This window comes from Rattus rattus, chromosome 3 (assembly GCF_011064425.1).
Source record: "Rattus rattus isolate New Zealand chromosome 3, Rrattus_CSIRO_v1, whole genome shotgun sequence".
NCBI lineage: Eukaryota > Metazoa > Chordata > Mammalia > Rodentia > Muridae > Rattus > Rattus rattus.
In genome coordinates this window covers 103,048,931-103,069,385 of record NC_046156.1, presented here as the reverse complement: position 1 = coordinate 103,069,385, position 20,455 = coordinate 103,048,931, and the positions used below count along the sequence as shown (strand labels likewise).

Below are 20,455 nucleotides of genomic sequence, written 5' to 3'. Positions count from 1 at the left end.
CTGAGAGTCAGTCATTGGCTCTGAGCTGCCCGGGCTGAGGACCAACCAGGGAGGGGGTTGGAGAAGGATGTGAATAGTCAGAGCAGCTGGGAGCAAATGTATCCAGTTAAGGGGATCAAAACAGAACGTCAGCAGTGGCCACATTTAACCCCAGTAATGCCCCAAATCTTGCATAACTCCATGTTATCTAGGCCATCTCCCCCTACCCCACCCTGCTTCTCTTTTGAAACAAGGTCTTTCTATGTATGTAGCCAAAGCTGACCTTGAACTCATAATCTTTCATCCCCAGTCTCTGAGTGCAAGCCTCATCCTGCCTGGCTTCACCCACCCCCTTTCTTTTCGGAGACATCTCCAGTTATTCTTCCTCATTCTCACTCCATTTCACTCATACTGGCCACCTCAAAATTCTGGAACTTTCCAGCATGCACTGGCTGCCGATGAATTGTGCTTTTCTGCGCCCTAGGCACCTTCATGGGGTTGGGGATTTAGCTCAGTGGTAGAGTGCTTGCCTAGCAAGTGCAAGGCCCTGGGTTCGGCCCCCAGCTCTGGAAAAAAAGAAAAAAAAAAAGGCACCTTCATAAAAAGGCTTGTTCTGGCTGGGTATGGTGGCACACATCTATAAATCTAGGACTTGGGACACGGAGGCAGGACAATTTGAAGTTTAATGCTAGCTTTGGGGCAACATAGTGAGTTTGAGGCAAGGATTGTCATAAAATAAAATAAGACTGGCTTTTACCGTCATATCTAAAATTGACAATTTCACTCCCAACCAATACTTAGAAATTCTACCTAGTCCCTATATATAATTTTCTTACTTGTTTTATTATCTAATTCCACTCAAAGACATATTCTGAGGACTACTTTAAAGCAGTGGCTGGTAGGCTGAAAGGCACTCTGGTGCAGGCGATGCATACGTGCGTGCATGAATGATTCCTGGCAGGAAGCCGAAGGACTCAGAAAACACTGAACTGAACCAGACAAGCATGGCATCCTCCCTTACGTAACAAGTTAGGGAAAGGGCAGAGCTCCCCAGAATCCTGTTTTTCCTTCAGTACTACAAGCTTGGTTTCTTCGTGTGAAGATGTATGCATTTATCTTAATGTACCATACACTGTATTTCTGCATGTACGTGTAAGAATAGAACCCCTAGGCTGGGTGTGATAGTGGCTCACAACTGAAACCCAGCACTGAGCAAGGCTGCCAACCCAGGTTATGCAGTGAGCTCCAGGCCAACCTGGGTCATGGTCATCTTTATCCAGAGCACAAGCTCCCCTCCCCCAACCTCAAAGACTAGAAACATTTAGGATTTTCTAATTTTATTTAAATGAGTTCACGTCAAACCCAACAATCTAGTCTTACATATAATAAAGTAAGAGAAAGGCAGAGCAAAATCAAAGTGACATAGGTTGCATAGATAACTCAATTTCTAGAATGTAAAACTTAAATCCAAAGTTAACACTGTTTAAGGTCTTAATTCAGACTGATTTTAGAGGGTAGAAAACTATTAAGACATGTAGAATATCAAATCTCAATCAAATATCTATTAGTAAAGCCAAATTCTTTAAGGTATATTAAAATATTCTAGAAAGGAGGGCTAAGGTTACTAAAAATAAAAAAGCAACTATAGAATTTTGCAGATCAGCCTTGAGGTGATGCTGCTTCTGCTGTGACCTCGGTTTCTTCTTGTGACTCAGGCTGGGCAGAGGGTTCAGAGGTTAAGGGAGGGCTTTCTTCTAGTTCGGCACTCTCCGCACTCTCCTCCTCTTCCGCGTCCGCAGTAGTGGTACCTTCAGCTTCCTTGCTGGTCTCAGCCTCCTCCTTGCTGGTCTCAGCCTCCTCCTTGCTGGTCTCAGCCCCCTCCTTGCTGGTCTCAGCCCCCTCCTTGCTGTTATCATCACCCCCCTCACTGCAAACGTCGGCCTGGTCTGGCGCTGCACCCTCCACCTCCGGAGGGGATTCTGGGACACCCTCGGTGGTCTCCACCGGGGAAGCGTCGTCGTCGTCGTCAGTGATCTTCAGCTCAGGCTCTGAGCTCAATACGGACGTCTCCACCAGGGCAGCTTCGGCAGGGACCTCAGAGGCGGAGGCCTGAGAGTCTTCTGGAAGCACAGCTGCAGCCTCTGGGACTTCCTCGGCTGGGACTTCCTCGGCATCTACCGAGTCAGATTCCTTTACAGAAATTTCTCCAGTCTCTGAACACGCTTTCCCGGCTTCGGCCACATGCTCCGTTTCGCCTTTAGGATTTGGTTCATTAAGCAAAGTGTTAATTGGTAGAGTATGGGAGTAAAGTAGAATGCTACACTTTATTTTATTTTGGGGGAAGGGAAACATCTTTGATACAACACTTACTACAGACTAGATTAGCCATGAATTTGCTACTTAGCCTGAGATGATCTTGAACTCCCGATCCCCCCCCCCTCCATTTCCCAAGCGTTGTGATTACCTTTATCTCCCCCTCTCCTACCCCGCACTCCGCAGCCATCGTGCTGGCTCTAATACAGTTTCCTAGTGTCATGACAAAGAAATTAAAGCCGAATGCCCTGCCCTGTGGTGCACACTCCTGGTTCCAGAGTCCCAGAGCTAAAAGCAGGTGGAGGGTTCGACCTGGCTTACATGCTGAGAGGTTGTCTCAAAAACAAACAATCAAACCAACCAACCAACCAAAACCAAACCAAACCAAACCAAAAGCCCCCCAAACCAAACCAACTAACCAAACAAACAATCCAAAAAAAAAAAAAAAATTCCCAAACCAAACCAAAATAACCCCGACAAAAAACAAAGCAACCCCCGCCCCGAACCAAAACCTGACTCCTGAGCTGCTAATATTTCTGTTCCTAAATAATCATCATAGTAATTAATAGTGACTTTATAATTAAGATAGAAAAAAGGATCAATTTAAAGTAATTGGCTTGGGGCTGGAGAGAGGGCTCAGCCTTAAGAGCAGAGGCTACTGCTACAGACACAAGGGTTTGGTACCACCGGTGGCTCACAACCAACTGTGATGCTGTTCCAGGGGAGCCAGCTCTCTTCTGACTTCTTGTGTGTGGTGTGTTGGGGGAGGGGAAGACCAGGGATACATGTATCGTACAAACCACTCAACCATCTCTCCAGGCCCATAAAATAAATCTTTAAGAAGTTAACGTGAGCTATTTAAGGCAGGAATTGGATGTAAGTGTGAAACTGTAAGGTTCTATTCTCACAGTGGCTGAATTCTCGACTGAAGGACTCAGTACACACCACTGGCTCAAGGGATAGCTTATAATTTAAAACAGTAAAGAGGGAAATGAGAGCTCACACTGCTGAGAGGGACAGATTCTAAAATTATGTTTGCATGATTGGACATCTGAGTAGTAGCAATTATATTACCATACAGAGAATTAAAACTGCCCATCAGCAGGACACGCAGAAATCGCCTTCATTTATCAAATGCACTCATCCAAAGCAAGTAGCATTCCCTGAAGTGAAAATCTACAAGGATAATAGGGGAAAATATTTTAAAGATGTAATTAGTTAAGATGCCTGCATTATGTGGTGAAGGCAAACATGTTTAAACTTGTTTTCCTAATATCTCTTCTCTGAGTGTGATCTAGCAAACTCCCTAGGAGCACTGTGACTTTCCTTCCCAAGTGAATGCCACACATAGCCATTCTTGATTAAGGTACTAAAGAGACAGAAGGAAGAAAGAAAGAGGGGGGGGAGGCAGACAGACAGACAAGTGTGGTGGCACATGTCTGTAATCCATCATTCACAAGGTGGAGCAGGATGACCACATGTTTAGGGTCATCCTGTCTTGGAGTCATGAGACCTTGTCTCTAATAAACAGAAGAAGAAATTTACTTTACCTGGAAGTGGTTGTAACTCCACCTTTGTTTGTTCTTTCGGGTCAGTTACATGTTCTGTATGTCTGACTTGCTTTGATGTGAAAGCCTTGTAAGTCTGAAAGAAAATGTGCGCTTAGCTCTATTTCTTAGGTTTATCTCACACAAGCTCTATGAGACCTCCATTAGAAGTTCAAAGATCAGTGGTGGTGCACACCTTTATTCCCAGCACACTGGGGGCAGAGACAAGTGGATCTCTGTGCTCTGTAAGTTAAAGGGCAGCCTTGCCTACAGAGTAAGTTCCAGGACAGCCAGAGCTACACAGAAAAATCCTGTCTCAAACAAAACAAATGGAAGAAGAAGAAGAGGAGGAGGAGGAAGAAGAAGAAGAAGAAGAAGAAGAAGAAGAAGAAGAAGAAGAAGAAGAAGAAGAAGAAGAAGAAGAAGAAGAAGAAGAAGAAGAAGAAGCGGCTTAAAGAACAATTTCAGTGCAGCTCAAGAGAGAAATCATGCCCACCATCACTTGAGCCAACCCCTCTCCCCCTCTTTTGGAGATAGAACCTCTCTCCATAAGGGCCTTGGCTGACCTGGAACTTGGAATGCCAACCAGACTGGCCTTGAACTTAGAGTACTGGCATGAGCTAGGAAGCAAGGCATATGAATTATTTAATAGGTCTTTAAGCACTTACGTAATATCCACCAGCACTGACTGTCACACCTACAACCAGGTAATAGATCATATTGGAGCCAGATGGTCCAGGGAATTTGCTGGATGACACTCGGCGAAGAGATGCTAGGAAAACAAGTTTGAACATGGTTACTTTCACCACATAATATAGGCATCTTAAATAGTTACATCCTTTAAGTAGTTTCTCCTATTATCCTAGGAGACTTTCACTTCTGGGAAGGCAGTGTTGGAGGCAGGGTAGTGATCTTATCCAACAGCTTCTCGCCTGATTTGCGGGACCCTGGTGAAGCCTACCATCTTGATGTCAGGAAGGGTGATGTGGGTGAGGACAAAGGACAGAATTACTTTCCTCCATACAAGTCCAACAATTATTTTATCACAAATAATCACTTCTCCTTTTTCTCTGTTCTATTTCTCAGCTGTCCGCTTGAGAAAGAAGGGAAGGCTTGTTTTAAAAATTAAGTGCCCTTATACCTAAGGATAAAGTTTGTACTTGAGGATTGGTAGAGAGCATGCTCAAAATGCAATAGCCCTAAGCTCTCAATACTTAGCTCAGGCCAGTCACACTCTTGTACTTTCTCTTGTCTCAGTCCTCCTGAATCCTCCTTGTGGACTGCAGCCACAAGCTGGTTTGTGGTGAGACCTTTGTTGGCTTAAAAACAGATCTGTGAGGCTGGAGAGATGGCTCAGTGGTTAAGAGCACTGACTGCTCTTCCAGAGGTCCTGAGTTCAAAATCTCAGCAATTACATGGTGGCTCACAACCATCTGTAATGGGATCTGCTGCCCTCTTCTGGTGTGTCTGAAGACAGTAACAGTGTACTCATATAATAAATAAATCTTAAAAAAAAAACAAACAGATTTGTGATCTGGGTGTGCATTTTATAGATCCAGCTGCTTAAGAAGCTGAGGAGGGGGTTGGGGATTTAGCTCAGTGACAGAGTGTTTGCCTAGCAAGCGCAAGGCCCTGGGTTCGGTCCCTAGGTCCCCAGCTCCAAAAAAAAAAAAAAAAAAAGAAGCTGGGGGCTGGAGAGATGGCACAGTGGTTAAGAGCACCGACTGCTCTTCCAGAGGTCCTGAGTTCAAATCCCAGCAACCACATGGTGGCTCACAACCATCTGTAATGGAATCCGATGCCCTCTTCTGGTGTGTCAGAAGACAGCTACAGTGCACTCATATACAAAATAAATAAATAAATCTTAAAAAAAAAAAAAAAAGAAGAAGCTAAGGAGGGATATCTGATTGGAATCTGCCTGAATTCCATAACGAAATCTCACTTCTAAGAATTTATTTAGCCTGTGTGTAGAGGTCAGAGGACAACTTGTGGGAGCTAATTTTCTTCTTCCACTATGTGGGTCCTGAAGATAAAACTTGGGGTTCATCAGGCTTGAAATGAGCACCTGTACCTCCCTGACCTGCATCTCATTGTTAAACAAACGACCCCACCAGAACCCCATCCCACTTATGGTAGAGAATGTCTGCTATGCAGGAGGCCTGGGTCCCTCCCCAGCAACAAAAGTAAGTAAATAAGTAAATAAATAAAAAAAGCCCACATCACAACCTTTTGACACATGTGTATAACCTTTAGGTTTCTTATTTGATCCAGGATTTTTTTAATATTAGGAGTCAAATCCAAGGTTCCTAACTTGCTGAGCAAGCTATACCATGCAATTCAGAAAGAGCTTATTAAATAGGAAGAAATAAAGGGAATGATCAATGATACAAGTAGACTTTTTTTTAAAAGATTTATTTATTTCATGTATGTGAGTACACTGTCACTGTCTTCAGACACAGCAGGAGAGGGCATCAGATCCCATTACAGGTGGTCATGAGCCACCATGTGGTTGCTGGGAATTGAACTCAGGACCTTGGGAAGAACAGTCAGTGCTCTTAACCACTGAACCATCTTTCTGGCCCACAAGTAGACTTAAATACAATTTCAGCTGAGTTATTTAAAAGAACAATAAGAGAAATATGCAGTAGAAATTTATCAAACATATCTTAGTAGGTTTATACAATACGAACAATGTGAAGACTGGGATTTACTTTTTTGTTGTTTTGTTTTGTTTCTTGAGACTGGGTTCTTTTGTGTCCCTGGCTGGAGAAAAAAAATTTTTTGGATTTGTTTTTGTAATTGTATGTGTATGAATGAGTGTTTTGCCTGCATGTGTATGTATGTGCAACACATGCATGTCCGGTGCCCTGAAACTCAGACACAGGCTTCAGGTTCTCTAGCACTAGAGTCACAGACTGTTTTGAGCCATCTTGTAGGTACTGGGAATTGAACCCGGATCTTCTGCAAGAGCAACCAGCGCTCCAAACTGCTCCCCAGACTATGATAAAATGCAACCGCATATTGTGTGAAAAGACACAGCAATACATCCTATAGCAGAGGCTCTCAGACGTATGGGCTCAAGCTACATAAGAAGAATGTGCTGAGAAAAAAAGAAAAAGACCTACAGTTGTTGAATGTGTTGGTGCACATCTGTGGTTCTAAGACTTGGGAGAGTGAGGCAGGGGGATATAAGTGTTTCAGACCAGCCTGGATAGCTAGACCTTGTTTCTATAAGGCAACAACAACAACAACAATAATAACAACGACAACCTCTAAAACCAAGTAGGCCAACCATAAATAATGGTATTTACTGAATAGGAAGACTTACATGTTATATTTTGTCTTTCTGATATTTTCCCAATGAACTATTGCAAATCTAAATTATTCATTAAAAATTACATTTCAATAACTAGAAAAGTTATTATATTTTACAGCAAAAAGAAGGACAAAACATAATGATAGTTAAAACACCAAAACAAATTTTTTACTAAAGAAGTACCCATAATACATCAATTAATGCCCACAATGGAAGACAAATTTAAGATTTCAGCCAATGCCAGACTGGTGGCCCAGGCCTTTAATCCCAGCAATAGGGAGGCAGAGTTAAGGGGATCTCTGAGTTTGAGGCCAGTCTGGTCTACAGAGTGAGTTCTAGACAGCTAGGGTTACACAGGAAAAACCCTATCTCAAAAATTATTAGTAATTATTCACAGAAGTAGGCTTGCCTATGAGGCCTTAGATGGACCTAAGTAGGTGAAAATTAAAACGTCAGTGACCTTGCATCTAGGACTGCTAACTGCACATTTATGTTAACACTGTCTTTATTTTGATCTAATGGGAGGAGTTCAGGAGGCAGTGGGGGTGTAAAAAAGTATGATACAGATGCAGGACTCAAGGGAGTACAGGGGTCTGCAGCCAAGCCTCAAGATCAGTCTCTGGTACCCACTGCAAGCTGTTTTCTGAGTACGAGCAGGCTCTGATGGGTGTGTGACTATGCCTGTGTGCTGTGTGTGTGTGTGCGCGTGTGTGTGAGTGTGTGTGCGCACGTGTGGGGAGAGAGAGAGAGAGAGAGAGAGAGAGAGAGAGAGAGAGAGAGAGAGAGAGGAGGGAGAGAGAGAGGGAGATTGGATGAGAGAGAGAGACTTCTGTAGAGGATGAGGTCAGTCTCATCTTCTTCATTTGAACACCAGGACAGTCCCGATTATAGTCAGTTTAAAATAAATGGCTTCTCCTCACCTCAGAGGGGAAGGCATCTTACTACTTGTGGGAGACTTCTTTCAAGCAGCATTTAAAAAATAGGTGAATATGGGGTTGGGGATTTAGCTCAGTGGTAGAGCGCTTGCCTAGGAAGCGCAAGGCCCTGGGTTGATCCCAGCTCCAAAAAAGAACCAAAAAAAAAAAAAAATAGGTGAATAGATCTCCTTCCTGAGACCCTCCACCCCAACACAGGCCTAATCAAAGCACGGGAAACAAGTGTCCAAAACAAACCAAAAAATCCTCTGGCTCGTGGGTTTCCACAGGCATTTTTCTGTCTTTCTCACTCAAATCCTTGCTCTGGACGCTGCCTCAGATGCCTCAAGAGGGGCAAAGTACAGCAAGAATTAACTTTCTAATGTTCAAGAAAGAGCTGTGCCCCAGTAAGTGATGGACAGAGAGGATGGGCGGTTGGGAGAGGACCCTGCAAACAGGCCCAGAGCAGCGAAACCTGTTAAGCTCCTAAATTCCAGGATGCTTCTTCTTTAGAAAATTTCCATTCCCTCACGTATCCCCTAATCCGAAACTGATGGAGCTGCAAGCTTGTCAGCCACACCAGAAGAGTGCCCCGAGGCCGGCCGCCCCCTTTGAAAGGATGACCCGGCCAGAAGAACCCGGGGCTTAGCAACACCAATGTTCACTGAACTGACACTTTTCCTGGAGCCCACCTGCGAACACATGACTTTACCTCTTCAGAGAAACTAGCGGTTCATTGAATAGTCAACGTGGGACTCTGGGGTTGAGCCAGACCCTCTTTTTCATTCCATATCTATTGATTATAACCCACAGCCACTGTAGTCCTCGCTTTAAAAAATGAAGGAACATTACTTGTCGGAGATCAGGATTTCAAGACTGGAACCCAGGAAGTCTAATTTGGATTCAGAGGCCATCCTGGAAAAGGTTATTTCCAAAGTCTCTAAGGACTTCGGAGAGCTTGCCCGAGACCCTCCCTCACTGTTCCTTCACTGGCCCAGGGTACTGCAACTAGGTGCTGGCGGGTTCGGGCGCTGGTCCCCCGCCTGGACCCATGGAGAAGTGTGGGGCACTCACCGTCCTTCCCCAGTGGCGCGGGACCGGGGGGCGCCCTCCGGGGCAGCGCCAGAGTCTTAGACACAGCTCTGCGGAGATACATCGCCGGATGCGCTGAGATGCGGCAGCCGAACAAGCAACCCAGACTCAGAGGGAGGAGCCTCGGGAGCGCCCCGCCCCGGGAGGGACTCGAGATCCCGTGCGTCCCAGCCCCGGGGGACGAGGGAAGGGGGTCGAGTTAGTGGTTAGCACCTTGGTCCCCTTACCCAGCTCTAGTAGTGTTGCTTTCCTGTGCTCCCGGGCAGCCGCTTAATGGCTGCATCTCAGAAGAGGATAGGGAGCTTAGAAATCGCTGTTACGTGCCTGACCCGCTCTGTCCCATGGAGTGTATCTCCAGAGCACGCAGGACACATTTTGAGAAGCGCGCCTGATTCAGGATTCATGCGCAGACAGAATTTATTCTCCAGGTGAAAGACCACTTTTTCCCACTCGTTGTGCTAGCATTCCTAGGAAAAGGTAGCGGGAAACTTAACAGGCGACTTTACAGATTTAAAATTAAAGGAAGGGTAAGGTTTCCCTTGGCGATGGCTGAGTTCTAAGCTAGCCACTGTGTCCGGGACTTTAAATATAGGGTAAAGTACTTACCTAGCATGGGTTCGATTCCTAACAGCGCATAAAACCAGACGTGGTGGCGCGAGAGATTACTCCCAGGACAGAGGAGGGGGAGGCAAGAGGCTCAGGAGTTCAAGATCTTTGGCAACGTAGCATGACACTATAGGCTACATGAGACAGGCTTCAAAAACAAACAACAAACAAACAAACAAACAAACAAACCACTGAGGGCATTAGGCGAAAAAACAAAATAATCCACTCCAGGACAATTAGGTAAAGGGTCCTCTGGAGGAGTAGCAAGTGCTCGTAAACACTGAGGCATCTATCTCTCCAGTCTGAATTGTGACCCTGGGTTTCTTGAGACAGGTTTTCTCTGTGTAGCTCTGGGCGTCTTGAAAATCACTCTATAGACCAAGCGAGGCCAGCTGTTTTCAGGAGCGAGGGCTACACAGACAAACGATCTAGAAACCAGGAACCCTGTCTGCCTCCGGAGTGTTGGGATGAAAGGCTATGCTGCTGCCACCTCTACTCAGGCCAGAGTTATGAATCTTGTTGACTTGGGCGACGACGGAGGAGAGAGCTCTGAAGCATAGTAGATGTGGAACACGCTCAGCCCGATGGAAGAGTCAGTGCTGGGTCACGATTCCTCTGCTCCGTTTAGTCTGGTATGTGGCGATATTTGTTGTATCCATTTTGTATGATGGTCCCAGCTGAGAGAGACAGTACTGTGACATTGTATACCTCCTGCTTTCCTAAAGGCTCATGTCTCAGGGCAAAAGAACCTTCTATTCTTCTGAGCTTTGGTGGGTTCTTTTTACATTTTTAACTAGCAGTTTCCCAAGCCTTTGGTTGTCAGATTTGCTGGATTTTCAGCTGCTTCCCCGTCACCCCAGGGCATTGTTATGTTAGTTTTTGCCGTAGCTGACTGAATGAAGGTGCAGACATTTCTTCACTGCCCTTGAGAAAATCCTTGACATTTTTCTGTTCTGTTTAGGAAAGCATCGAGGGTCAGAAATATGTTGGCTTAAGTCAGATGACCTCCAGTTAATCTTTGGTTGTTGATAAAGATAAAAAATTTAAAACAATGTAAGGGTCCAGCGCCAATAGTAATTATGGTTTCACGGCTTCTGTGCTAGGTAATTTAAAGGTCTTTGGGGTCTGGAGACTGCACCTGCTGACCTGAGTTGGATCCCCTGGACTCACAGAATGGAAACAAAAGAACCAACTCCGGAAGGTTGTCTTCTGACCTCCATACACACCTATGGTGAGAGGCCAAACCTACCCCATCTTGGGACCAGCCTCCATCTTAAAGAAAAGGAGAAAAAAAAAAAAAGCCTGAGAACTTGACGGGCAGCAACACCCAAGCTGCATCCACCGCCTAGGAAGGACCCCACGCTTGTCCTTGGCCAGAGTTACTCCCTAGCTACTTCCTAGCAACAGTAGATCAAAGATTAGTCTGATTGTTTCAGATGTACTTTTTTTTTTTTTAAGATTTATTCATTTATTATATATAAGTACACTGTAGCTGTCTTCAGACACACCAGAAGAGGGCATCGGATCTCTTTACAGATGGTTGTGAGCCACCATGTGGTTGCTGGGAATTGAACTCATGACCTCTGGAAGAGCAGTCGGGTGCTCTTAACCGCTGAGCCATCTCTCCAGCCCTCAGATGTACTTTTTGTGATTGGGTACGGTCTTGCTCACAGCACCTACCTGTCAGTTTATAGTCATATAGAACTTGTCCTGCTGAGGGTTCCAGGCGGCTCTGCCTTCCCTTCCCGTTCTGCTGCGTCAGGGTTGAGTTGTAGGAGAGCCCAAGTGGGAGCTTGTAATAAAAAGACCCTAATGCAATTGCATCAGAAATGGCTCCTTGATGGTCTTTTGGGGTTCACTGGCACAACAATGGCATGTGTACCTGTTAAGTTTCAAACCTGGGGCAAATGGCTGAGGTGCATAGTTAACATATCAAAGCAGACCTGGCCTCCGGGTTCTCCCAGCATCCCCCATTCAACTCTCCAGCTCTTTCCAGCAGCTGGGCTGCTCTTCCACCAGCGGCCCTTCCCTATTTAGTCCGGACATTCTGGTTACACGCCCCTTTTGTATCTTTGGCCTCTTGGTTATTATACCTGGTTCCCCTCTCTCCCCCTTCTCTTCTCCTCCCCTCTCTCCCTCTTCCTTCTCATCTCCTCTGTCCTCACAATAGCTCAAGGTCAGGCCCACTCTGGCCATGCCCCTGCCTCTGGCTGGGCTTTCCCTTTTACCTACAGTAAACTTTCTCCTCTACCATACCGAAGAGCAGTCATGTCCTTTCCTTTTTATTTCTTTCTTCATTCACACCTAAACACAGTGCCCCTCCACACTTAAATAAATGCACTTAAAAAAAAAAAATCATGGGCTGGAGAGATGGCTCAGCAGTTAAGAGCACTGACTGCTCTTCCAGAGGTCCTGAGTTCAATTCCCAGCAACCACATGGTGGCTCACAGCCATCTGGGATTTGATGCCCTCTTCTGGTGTGACTGACAGCTACAGTGTTCTCATATAAATAAAACAATCTTTTTTTTTTTTTTAAATCCTTTGATCTAAGTTCTTTCAGGAATCTAGAATGATTTTCCCCCCAAGAAAGGGCTTCTTTGGCTGTCCTGGTACCCGATTTGTAGACCAGACTGGCTTTGAACTCATATTCACCTAATTCTGCCTCCTGAGTGCTGGTATTAAAGGCATGCACCACCACCGCCCAGCTGAATCAGAATGATTATTGCTGATGCTCTAGGTTTTTGAGTTGTAAACCCTGGCACAATCTGCTTGCTCTGTCCCACATGGGCAGCCTCTGTGTGAGTGTGACTCTGAGGGGAAGGGGGAGAGGGAGAGAAGGAAAGAGGGAGGGAGGGAGGGAGGGGGCCAGCGATGAGGAGACAAGATGGAACCTATTGGAGAAGACGATGAACCTGATCCACGGGCCTTGAAAGAGCCACAGGTAGCTATGGATGTCATAAAAAGGCAATAGAGTTATGTAGGGTGCATTTGCCCCATCTGGGTGTGTAGTTTGTGCTTATTATCAATTGAGTTTTGAATTCTTTGTGTGGGCATTTTGGGGGTTGAGAATTTACTGTTATAAATCTGACTGATAAATTATAAGCCTCTGGAGTTTTCTTTATACCGGGCTCGGGGTTGGGAGCCAACCTGGGCAGACTAGCTGCAGGGGGCTTAAGACTGGGAATTCTAGCAGTTTGGTGTCGAGCGAACCTCCCTCCGCGAACCTCCCTCCGCGAACCTCCCTCCGCTGCTTGGGGATAGCCATGGGGGCAGCGAGACTGCCTTTGCCAGCGAGTTGCCTGCGAGCTGCCGGCGTTACTGTGGATTTTTTTTTTTTTAATAATTACGCTCTACAGGGAATGGCTCCCTCTAAAGTGAAAATGAATAAACTGAAGAGAAAGGGTCATACAAGCTAGGTGCACTGAAAGTCTGGCGTGCAGTACATTCTGTTTATTAAAAGTATACTTTGTTTTCAACTAAACCTTGCTGTTCCAACCTGTAGGTGTGTCTGGCTGTTTTCTGGACTCTTTAGAGATGAGGTTTTTTTTGGGTTTTTTTTTGAAACAGGGTTTCTTTGCTCTCCTAAACTTGCCTAGGCTGGCCTCAAATTCACAGAAATCTGCCTGTCTCTGCCTTCTGAGTTCTGGGAGCAAAGGCATGCACCATCACACCTCAGCAACAAGTTTATTGTTGTTGTTGTTGTCGTTTTTAAGATTTATTTATTTTATGCATATGAGTACACTCTTGCTGTCTTCAGACACACCAGAAGAGGGCATCAGATCTCATTACAGATGCTTGTAAGCCATCATGTGGTTGTGGTTGCTGGGAATTGAACTCAGGATCTCTGGAAGAGCAGTCAGGGCTCTTAACCACTGAGCTTTTTCTCCAGTCCCGCAACGCGGTTTTTTAAGTGCCTTTTTTTTTTTTTTTTTTTTGACAACTACTACTAATTTGGAGTTAACTGACTTTTCCGCTTCAATTTCTACGTGACCCCACCAGTTTCTTATAGGTGCTGTAACAAATGAAGCAACCTGAGACAATACGCATTTATTAACTGTAGTTTTATGGGTACGTCTTATGTTCAACAGGAGCATTCAGTTTTTTCTTGATATTCCTTGGCTCTTGATCTCCTTCTTCCTTCAAACCCAGAAATAGTGTAGACAGAGCTAAGGAGGTGCTTGTGTGACATGTGTAAAGTCCTAGATTGGTTACTTGTACAAAACCAAAACAGAATAGCAAACACCCCAGCAGTAGAGGGTTGGATTTCATATTGCCACTTATAAAGACCCTTGTCGTGACAAATGGATACTCCAGGGTAATTTCATCTCAAGGTTGGACTACTGGCAACCCTGCTCCCCTTGCAATTTTAACTCCTCTTTGTCATGGAGTCTAACATATACACCTATTTTAGGATAGACATACTTTGTTGGAGTTGAAAAGACTGAGTTAGCCAGACCCAGGCTGACTCCATGACAGGCTGCAAACTGGCAGTTTGGGAGTCTGGGCCTAAGTCTGTTTCCCAGAAATGAGAACCTGGATCCTGGAACCTGTGGTCAGCCAGCCACAGCTTCAGGTAACCAATCTGAGGCCACCTTGTCATCTGAAGTAAGAACAAGTATTTAGAATGAGTAGGCGATCCCCGAGGGAGGTCTCCAGAGCCTGAGGAGTTGTAGAATCAGTCAGACCCCTAGAGAGAGCTAACCAATCAAGGTAAAAGGGCATATACTCCTCCCCAGAATTCTGTAGCAGTGAGTTTAGCTACACTGCTTTGGGTCCTGGCAGGTCGCATGTGTGCACTCACCCAGGAGCTGTCTGGATTCTAGAAGATATCAAACGCACGCACGCATGCACGCACATGCCAGTTAATTTTAAAACGCCTTAGCTGGGCACTCCTAAACCTTCCCCTGCCACCCCAGGCCCACGGGGGAAATGGCTAGTGGCCACTTGCCTGAATTCTTACATGGCCGGTTGGCTTTATCTCCTGCAGATCCCTGTCCATCCGTCTCCCACCGCTTCAGGGCAATCCCTGTCTCCTTTTTCCCAGTTCCCAGCCCACACAAATGTAAAGATCCCACCCTTGTCTCCCTTTGTCCAGCCAATGGCTGCTGGCATCTTTATTGATCAATTAAAAACCAATTGGGGACAAGGACCTTCAGGGTTTGGACACAAAGATTCCCCATTAAATCAAAACATTAGAACCAACCCCTAACAGAATTTTCCTAACTGACAATAAAATCTGGGCCTCCAAATCCACCAGGGATCCTAAATGGGGAGACCCCTGCATGTAGGAAATCCGGCTAAATAAACACTTCACTTTTGCATAAAATTTGAGTCTGGGTATCATTCTTTGGCAATTCTTGGACCCTAACAGACTGTCTTTCTCCCTACCACAGATCTTTCTCTAGTTACTGCATTTGCATGAGACTGGTCTAGGATCTCAAGTTTTACCACCCACTCTATCAGGAATCCAAGCTGACATAAGGAAAGTTAGTATTATATTTGACTTTTCATAGCATGTGTATAACTATTCTAAAATACTGTAATTTTGAATTTATGTCCAGAATGACATTCAAAGACACTGCTCAAAGGAGGCTCAGATAATCATTTTAAAGTGCATCTACTCTCTAACCTTTCTACAATTTTCATACATGTGATTAAACCTAGGGTTTCAAGAATTATGTACTAGGTTTTCAGCTTTTTAAAAAAAAAAAAGATTTATTTATGTGAGTACCCCCACTTTTAGTTTGTTACTATGCCTGTCGTTGTCAGGGGACAATCTTTTTTTTTTTTATGTTTGTGAGTAAACTGTAGCTGTCTTTGGACACACCAGAAGAGGGCATCAGCTTCCATTACAGATGGTTGTGAGACAACATGTGGTTGCTGGGAATTGAACTCATGACCTCTGGAAGAGCAGTCAGTGTCACCTTATAAAGTGAACTTTGTTCTATCTTTCTGAGGAGTCCATAGATCCTACTCAGGTTGCCAGGTGAGCGCTTGCTTTCCCCACTGAGCCATCTTACCAGCCCAGTCCCCTCTTTAAAACACTCTAGTTTCTGTCTCTTGATTGAAGCCAATGGAAAAGTTTCATGTGGCCACACAAGTGAGCAGGAAGTCACTATGGGGCTGGCTAGGATGCTCTGCAGTTAGGATCACTGGCTGCCCTTGCACAAGACTGGGGTTCAGTTCACAGCATCTACACAGAGGCTCACAACTCCATGTCCTCTTCTGACCTTCAAGGGCACCAAGACTGCAAGTATGGTGTGCATGCAAACATGTGGGTGAACACACACACACATATGTGTTAAAACAGTCAGTCTCTTCAATAAAAACCATTCAAATTAAAGTGGAGAGTGATACAGGGCTCATCTGTACTGTCCAACTCATCTCCTTTTCATCAACAAAATAGTACTTCTGTATTTTGAATAGTAGAGTGGTCTGTCTCTTGGGGGTCTAAGTGTTTTGATAAAAAACAAGAGAAAACATAGTGGCATACCCAGGAGGCAGAGGCAGGAGGATTTGTCTGTTCAAGGCCAGCATGCAGTGGACATGCCAGAGATCTGGAGTGAGACCCCACAGCAAAACATAAAAGAAAAAATATGACAAGAGGGGCTCAGTAGTTAGGAGCACTGGCTGCTTCTGTAGACGACCAAAGGTGATTCCCAAGACCCCCGTCAACCAGCATGGCTCCAGCTCGCTCCTTAGGCTTCTATGAACACCAAATGTGCATGGTACACATACTTATATGCAAGCACTCACACATAAAAATAGATAGTTAAAAGTTAAAAAGAGTCCATCTCTACACATGAAGAGCACAAGTATTTTTATTTTTCTTTTTTTTTCCCTTTTTTTCTTTTTTCTTTTTTTCGGAGCTGGGGATCGAACCCAGGGCCTTGCACTTGCTAGGCAAGCGCTCTACCACTGAGCTAAATCCCCAACCCCTTTTTTATTTCTTTAACAATGCAAAATATACACGTTGACTTGACTAGGACATATTCACATGTAGATTTTTTCTCGTCTCCACAACTCTGGATAGATCAGAGGAATGACAAAGATCATCACAGGAAGCAGACCTGCAAGGAAGGGGGGGCGATAAACCAATCAACTCAGATAATGCTAATCTGGACATCTCTGAATAATTTATCTTAGAGCACTAGAAAATATATCTATTAAATAATATCAGTACTTCATTTTAAATTCAAAGCAAAAATACTGAAATGGACAAAGTGCTATTAACAGAAAAAGAAGCAAAAGAATGGACAATAAATGCTAAAATGTAAATTTCAGATTTTTTTAAAATATTTATTTATCATATATAAGCAAGTACACTGTAGCTGTCTTCAGACACACCAGAAGGGGGCATTAGATCTCATACAGAGGGTTGTGAGCCACCATGTGGTTGCTGGGATTTGAACTCAGGACCTCTGGAAGAGCAGTCAGTGCTCTTAACCACTGAGCCAGCTCTCCAGCCCAAATTTCAGAGTTCTTAAATAAAGAAAATGTGTTTTGTGGTTACTATGTTTATTATCTAGCAGATATAAGCTATTTTATCAGCTTAACCCATGGAAACGGAATTATTTTGTGTGGTGTATGTGCATGTCTACATATCTGCACATGTCTGTGGTATGTGTGTGCAACAATCATGTGAGGCCCAAGGCTGATGCTGGGGATCTCTACAATGGCTTCCCACCTTATTCATCGAGGCACGGTTTCTTGATTGGCCCCAGAGGTCACCAGTGGCTGATTTAGTTAGCCACCTTATTCTGGGAACCCTTGGCTCACTTTCAGAGTTTTGGAGTTACAAATGGTCACCATGCCAACCCAGCATTCACATGGGTTCCAAGCATCTGAGCTCTGGTCCTCATGCTTGTATGGCAGTTGCTTTAACCACTGAGCTAACTCCTCAGTCTAGAAGCTATGTTTTGTTTTTGTTTTGGGTTTTTTTTTTTTTTTTTTTTTTTAAATGAGGGTTTTCACTTTTTCCAGGGTAAAGAATATCTTTCAAATAATTTTCAGGAATAAAGCATATATATTACATGCTTATGTAATATATGTATGTTATGACACGTGAGTGCACACACATACTCACAAATCTTCTCTCTTAAATCACAGACCAGGGAAAATATGTTATCTCATTCATATTGGGTTTTACCTGAACTACTCAATTGGATGCTAGTTGTAGTGACAATCCTAGCAAAATGGCCAGGCCTTTATACATTCATTTGTTCTACAAATATTAAGCTCCCACGATGGCTGGGTACCCAGTACAGTTTGAGAACATGATCATTAACACAGTAGACAAGAGTCCTGCTTTTACAGAGTTCATACACAAGTACAAGACAAGGCAAACACAGTAGGGAACACTCACAAATTATGTCGCCTTGTTCCGAGTACTAGGAACACAATGCCTAAAGGACCAGTAAAGTAGATATGACTTAATGTGGTTTTGGCTTGTTGTTTTTTCCTTCGTTCTTGGTTTGGGATTGGGTCTTGATGTGCATAGCAGGCTAGCCTCAGGCTCATCATCTCCTTGCCACAGTTTCTGTGGTACTGGCCTTAGAGGTCTGTACGACCTCACCCAGTACTGGTATCACCTGCAGGCACGCTCCTTAAATCCAAGCACTTAGGCAGCAGAGGCAGGGGCAGGTGGATCTTAGTCCATAGCTCAAGGCTATGCAATGAGACTCAGTCTCTCTCTCTCTCTCTCTCTCTCTCTCTCTCTCTCTCTCTCTCTCTCTCTCTCTCTCTCTCTTTTCTTTTCTTTTTTTCGGAGCTGGGGACCGAACCCAGGGCCTTGCACTTGCTAGGCAAGCACTCTACCACTGAGTCTCTTTTTTGAGATGGGTCTCTCTACTTAGTCCTGGTTGTCCTAGAACTCACTTCTTAGACCAGGATGGCCTCACAGAGATGTGCCTCCCTCTGCCCCTCTAGTGCTGGGACTAAAAAAGGCATGCACCACTAACCTTGGGGTGAGACCCTGTTTCGGTCACAAACAAATAGATAAATTAATTCCCATAATCTATGTACTCTATAAATATACTTACTGTAGTATCTCCAAAGTTTATTCCAGTCCATTTCTTCTTTTATACTCCAAAACATCTTCGTTGTGTTGGTGGATGAGCTATAAGTTAATGGTTAAAACCAGAACCATAAGTTTCCTGGCAGCTTGAAGAGGAAGAAACCAAGACAAGACCCTTATGTTTCATAAGAGAAGCTGGGTAGGTTAGAACAACTAAAAAGCCAAGAAATTCAAATTCAAAAATTATTCGTGGAATAATTTGTTGACCACAACCTGACGTTAAATTTAAGAACGATACAGTAGGAAGCATATGATGACAGAAGAATTATAAAACATGACACTCTAGCTGTTGAGTGTGTCCCAGGCTGGCTGACAAGTGTATGCTATACTTTTGTGTACCTCTGTGTGTGTTTGTGTGTGTGTGTGTACAGTATGCTGTACTTCCAATCTCAGAAGCCCGACACTGCAAGTAAATGACCAACCCCATCCCTCACCTCTATGTATGTTAAAGTCAGAGGGCAGCTACTACCTTAGAACCACAGTCTGGCAGACTAGGAACGGGAACAATGACTAATGCAATAATATTCATCCTTATTGCTCTCAGCAGCAGTAAAGCTTTCCGTGGGGCGGGGTGAGGGGGGCTTTCAAGAATGTATATTAACTTGGAGCTGCAGAGATGGCTTGGCAGTTAAGAGCATGTACTGTTTAAAAAGGACCCAAGTTTGGTTCCCAGGACCAACAAGAGGTAGCTCATAAATGTCTGTAACTTCAGCTCCAGGGGATCCGATGAGTACCATACTCACATAAATCCACATGAAAACCGAGGTGCCCAAGGTCAGCCCAACTTTCACCCAGTTAGGTTTGGCATTGACTGGCTCCCGGACATAGAACTTTGACCGTGTTGAAGCTGAAAAGAGAGAGAGAATATGTGTTTTATTGACAAAGGGAGGCGGGGGAAACCTAACATGTTCGTAATTAAATTTTCTTTTGAGTTAGGGGTTCTTGTAGCCGGAGCTGGCCTTGAATTCCTGATTGCTTGTCTCCACTTCCTGCAGGATAGGGAATCCAGGGGAGCTTCACCAGGCTTTCCTGTCATTTATCCTCTATCTGTCCAGCCCCAATTTAAATAGTCAAGGGAACATAGTTCAGAGAACCAAGGTCATTCGTTCGGGGACACCAGCAGAGACAGAAGGTCGTCCTTGGGACTCATGGCGTCTTCAAAGCGTAGGTTAAAGTCTCGCCGGCCCTCAAAGGCTCTGGAGTGGGGGGTTGGGAGGCAGCCCCGGAAGGATCTCCCTGTTTGTTGTCTCCGAGGCATTCAAGAGCCTGGGACAAAAGACCCAAAATTCATTCGTAGAAGTCAGGGGTTAGTTTGGAGGAAAGCTGACTGACGGCTGATGAGGAGTGGAGAACCCCGCTCGCGGACGGTGAAGGTCACTGCAGGACGGCCTGGACCGCGACCTCCTCCTACTACAGAGATTCCAGTGTGGCTCATGCTGGGTGAGGATAGGCTAAAGGCCGAATGGGCCTGAAAAGACACTCACAGCAGCTCGGCAGCCTGGCGGGGGCCAGCAGCCGCGAAAACGAGCGCAGTACTACGGGCGGCGCCATGTTGCGCTTCAGGCTCCTCCTCCTCTCGCTTTGCTCGTTTTGCCGAGCGGGCACCGCCTTC

The 20,455-nt window shown here is 44.9% G+C and overlaps 2 protein-coding genes across 3 annotated transcripts; both read right to left on the bottom strand.

Moving 5' to 3' along the window:
* Nucleotides 1-1,299: 1,299 nt before the first annotated feature.
* On the bottom strand, nt 1,300-9,332 carry Mgarp (mitochondria localized glutamic acid rich protein). Its single transcript, XM_032896750.1, has 4 exons — nt 9,144-9,332; nt 4,508-4,611; nt 3,843-3,936; nt 1,300-2,234 (listed from the first exon to the last, which is right to left on the bottom strand). Exons 1-4 carry the CDS (start codon nt 9,223-9,225, stop codon nt 1,639-1,641), a joined length of 876 nt encoding a protein of 291 aa, XP_032752641.1. The 5' UTR covers nt 9,226-9,332; the 3' UTR covers nt 1,300-1,638.
* A 7,238-nt stretch (nt 9,333-16,570) lies between these two features.
* Nucleotides 16,571-20,455, bottom strand: Ndufc1 (NADH:ubiquinone oxidoreductase subunit C1). Of its 2 annotated transcripts, none has more exons than XM_032898437.1 (4): nt 20,328-20,455; nt 19,587-19,690; nt 18,809-18,885; nt 16,571-16,837 (listed from the first exon to the last, which is right to left on the bottom strand). In XM_032898437.1, the coding sequence occupies exons 1-3, from the start codon at nt 20,392-20,394 to the stop codon at nt 18,826-18,828; spliced, it is 231 nt and encodes a 76-aa protein (XP_032754328.1). In that variant the 5' UTR covers nt 20,395-20,455; the 3' UTR covers nt 16,571-16,837; nt 18,809-18,825. The 2 variants fall into 2 exon arrangements, with proteins under 2 accessions (XP_032754328.1, XP_032754329.1); XM_032898438.1 differs by lacking the exon at nt 16,571-16,837 and adding an exon at nt 17,061-18,172.

Bases quoted from the DNA above. Each gene is read 5' to 3' on its own strand.
- Mgarp (XM_032896750.1), bottom strand. From the start codon at position 9,225: ATGTATCTCCGCAGAGCTGTGTCTAAGACTCTGGCGCTGCCCCGGAGG. The intron at 4,612-9,143 runs GTGAGTGCCCCA...TTGTTTTCCTAG, and splicing joins CGCGCCACTGGGGAAGGACG to CATCTCTTCGCCGAGTGTCA. The intron at 2,235-3,842 runs GTAAAGTAAATT...CAAATCCTAAAG, and splicing joins GGAGTTACAACCACTTCCAG to GCGAAACGGAGCATGTGGCC.
- Ndufc1 (XM_032898437.1), bottom strand. From the start codon at position 20,394: ATGGCGCCGCCCGTAGTACTGCGCTCGTTTTCGCGGCTGCTGGCCCCC. The intron at 19,691-20,327 runs GTGAGTGTCTTT...CTCTCTTTTCAG, and splicing joins CGCCAGGCTGCCGAGCTGCT to CTTCAACACGGTCAAAGTTC. The intron at 18,886-19,586 runs GTGAGTATGGTA...ATTAACTTATAG, and splicing joins CGGTTTTCATGTGGATTTAT to CTCATCCACCAACACAACGA.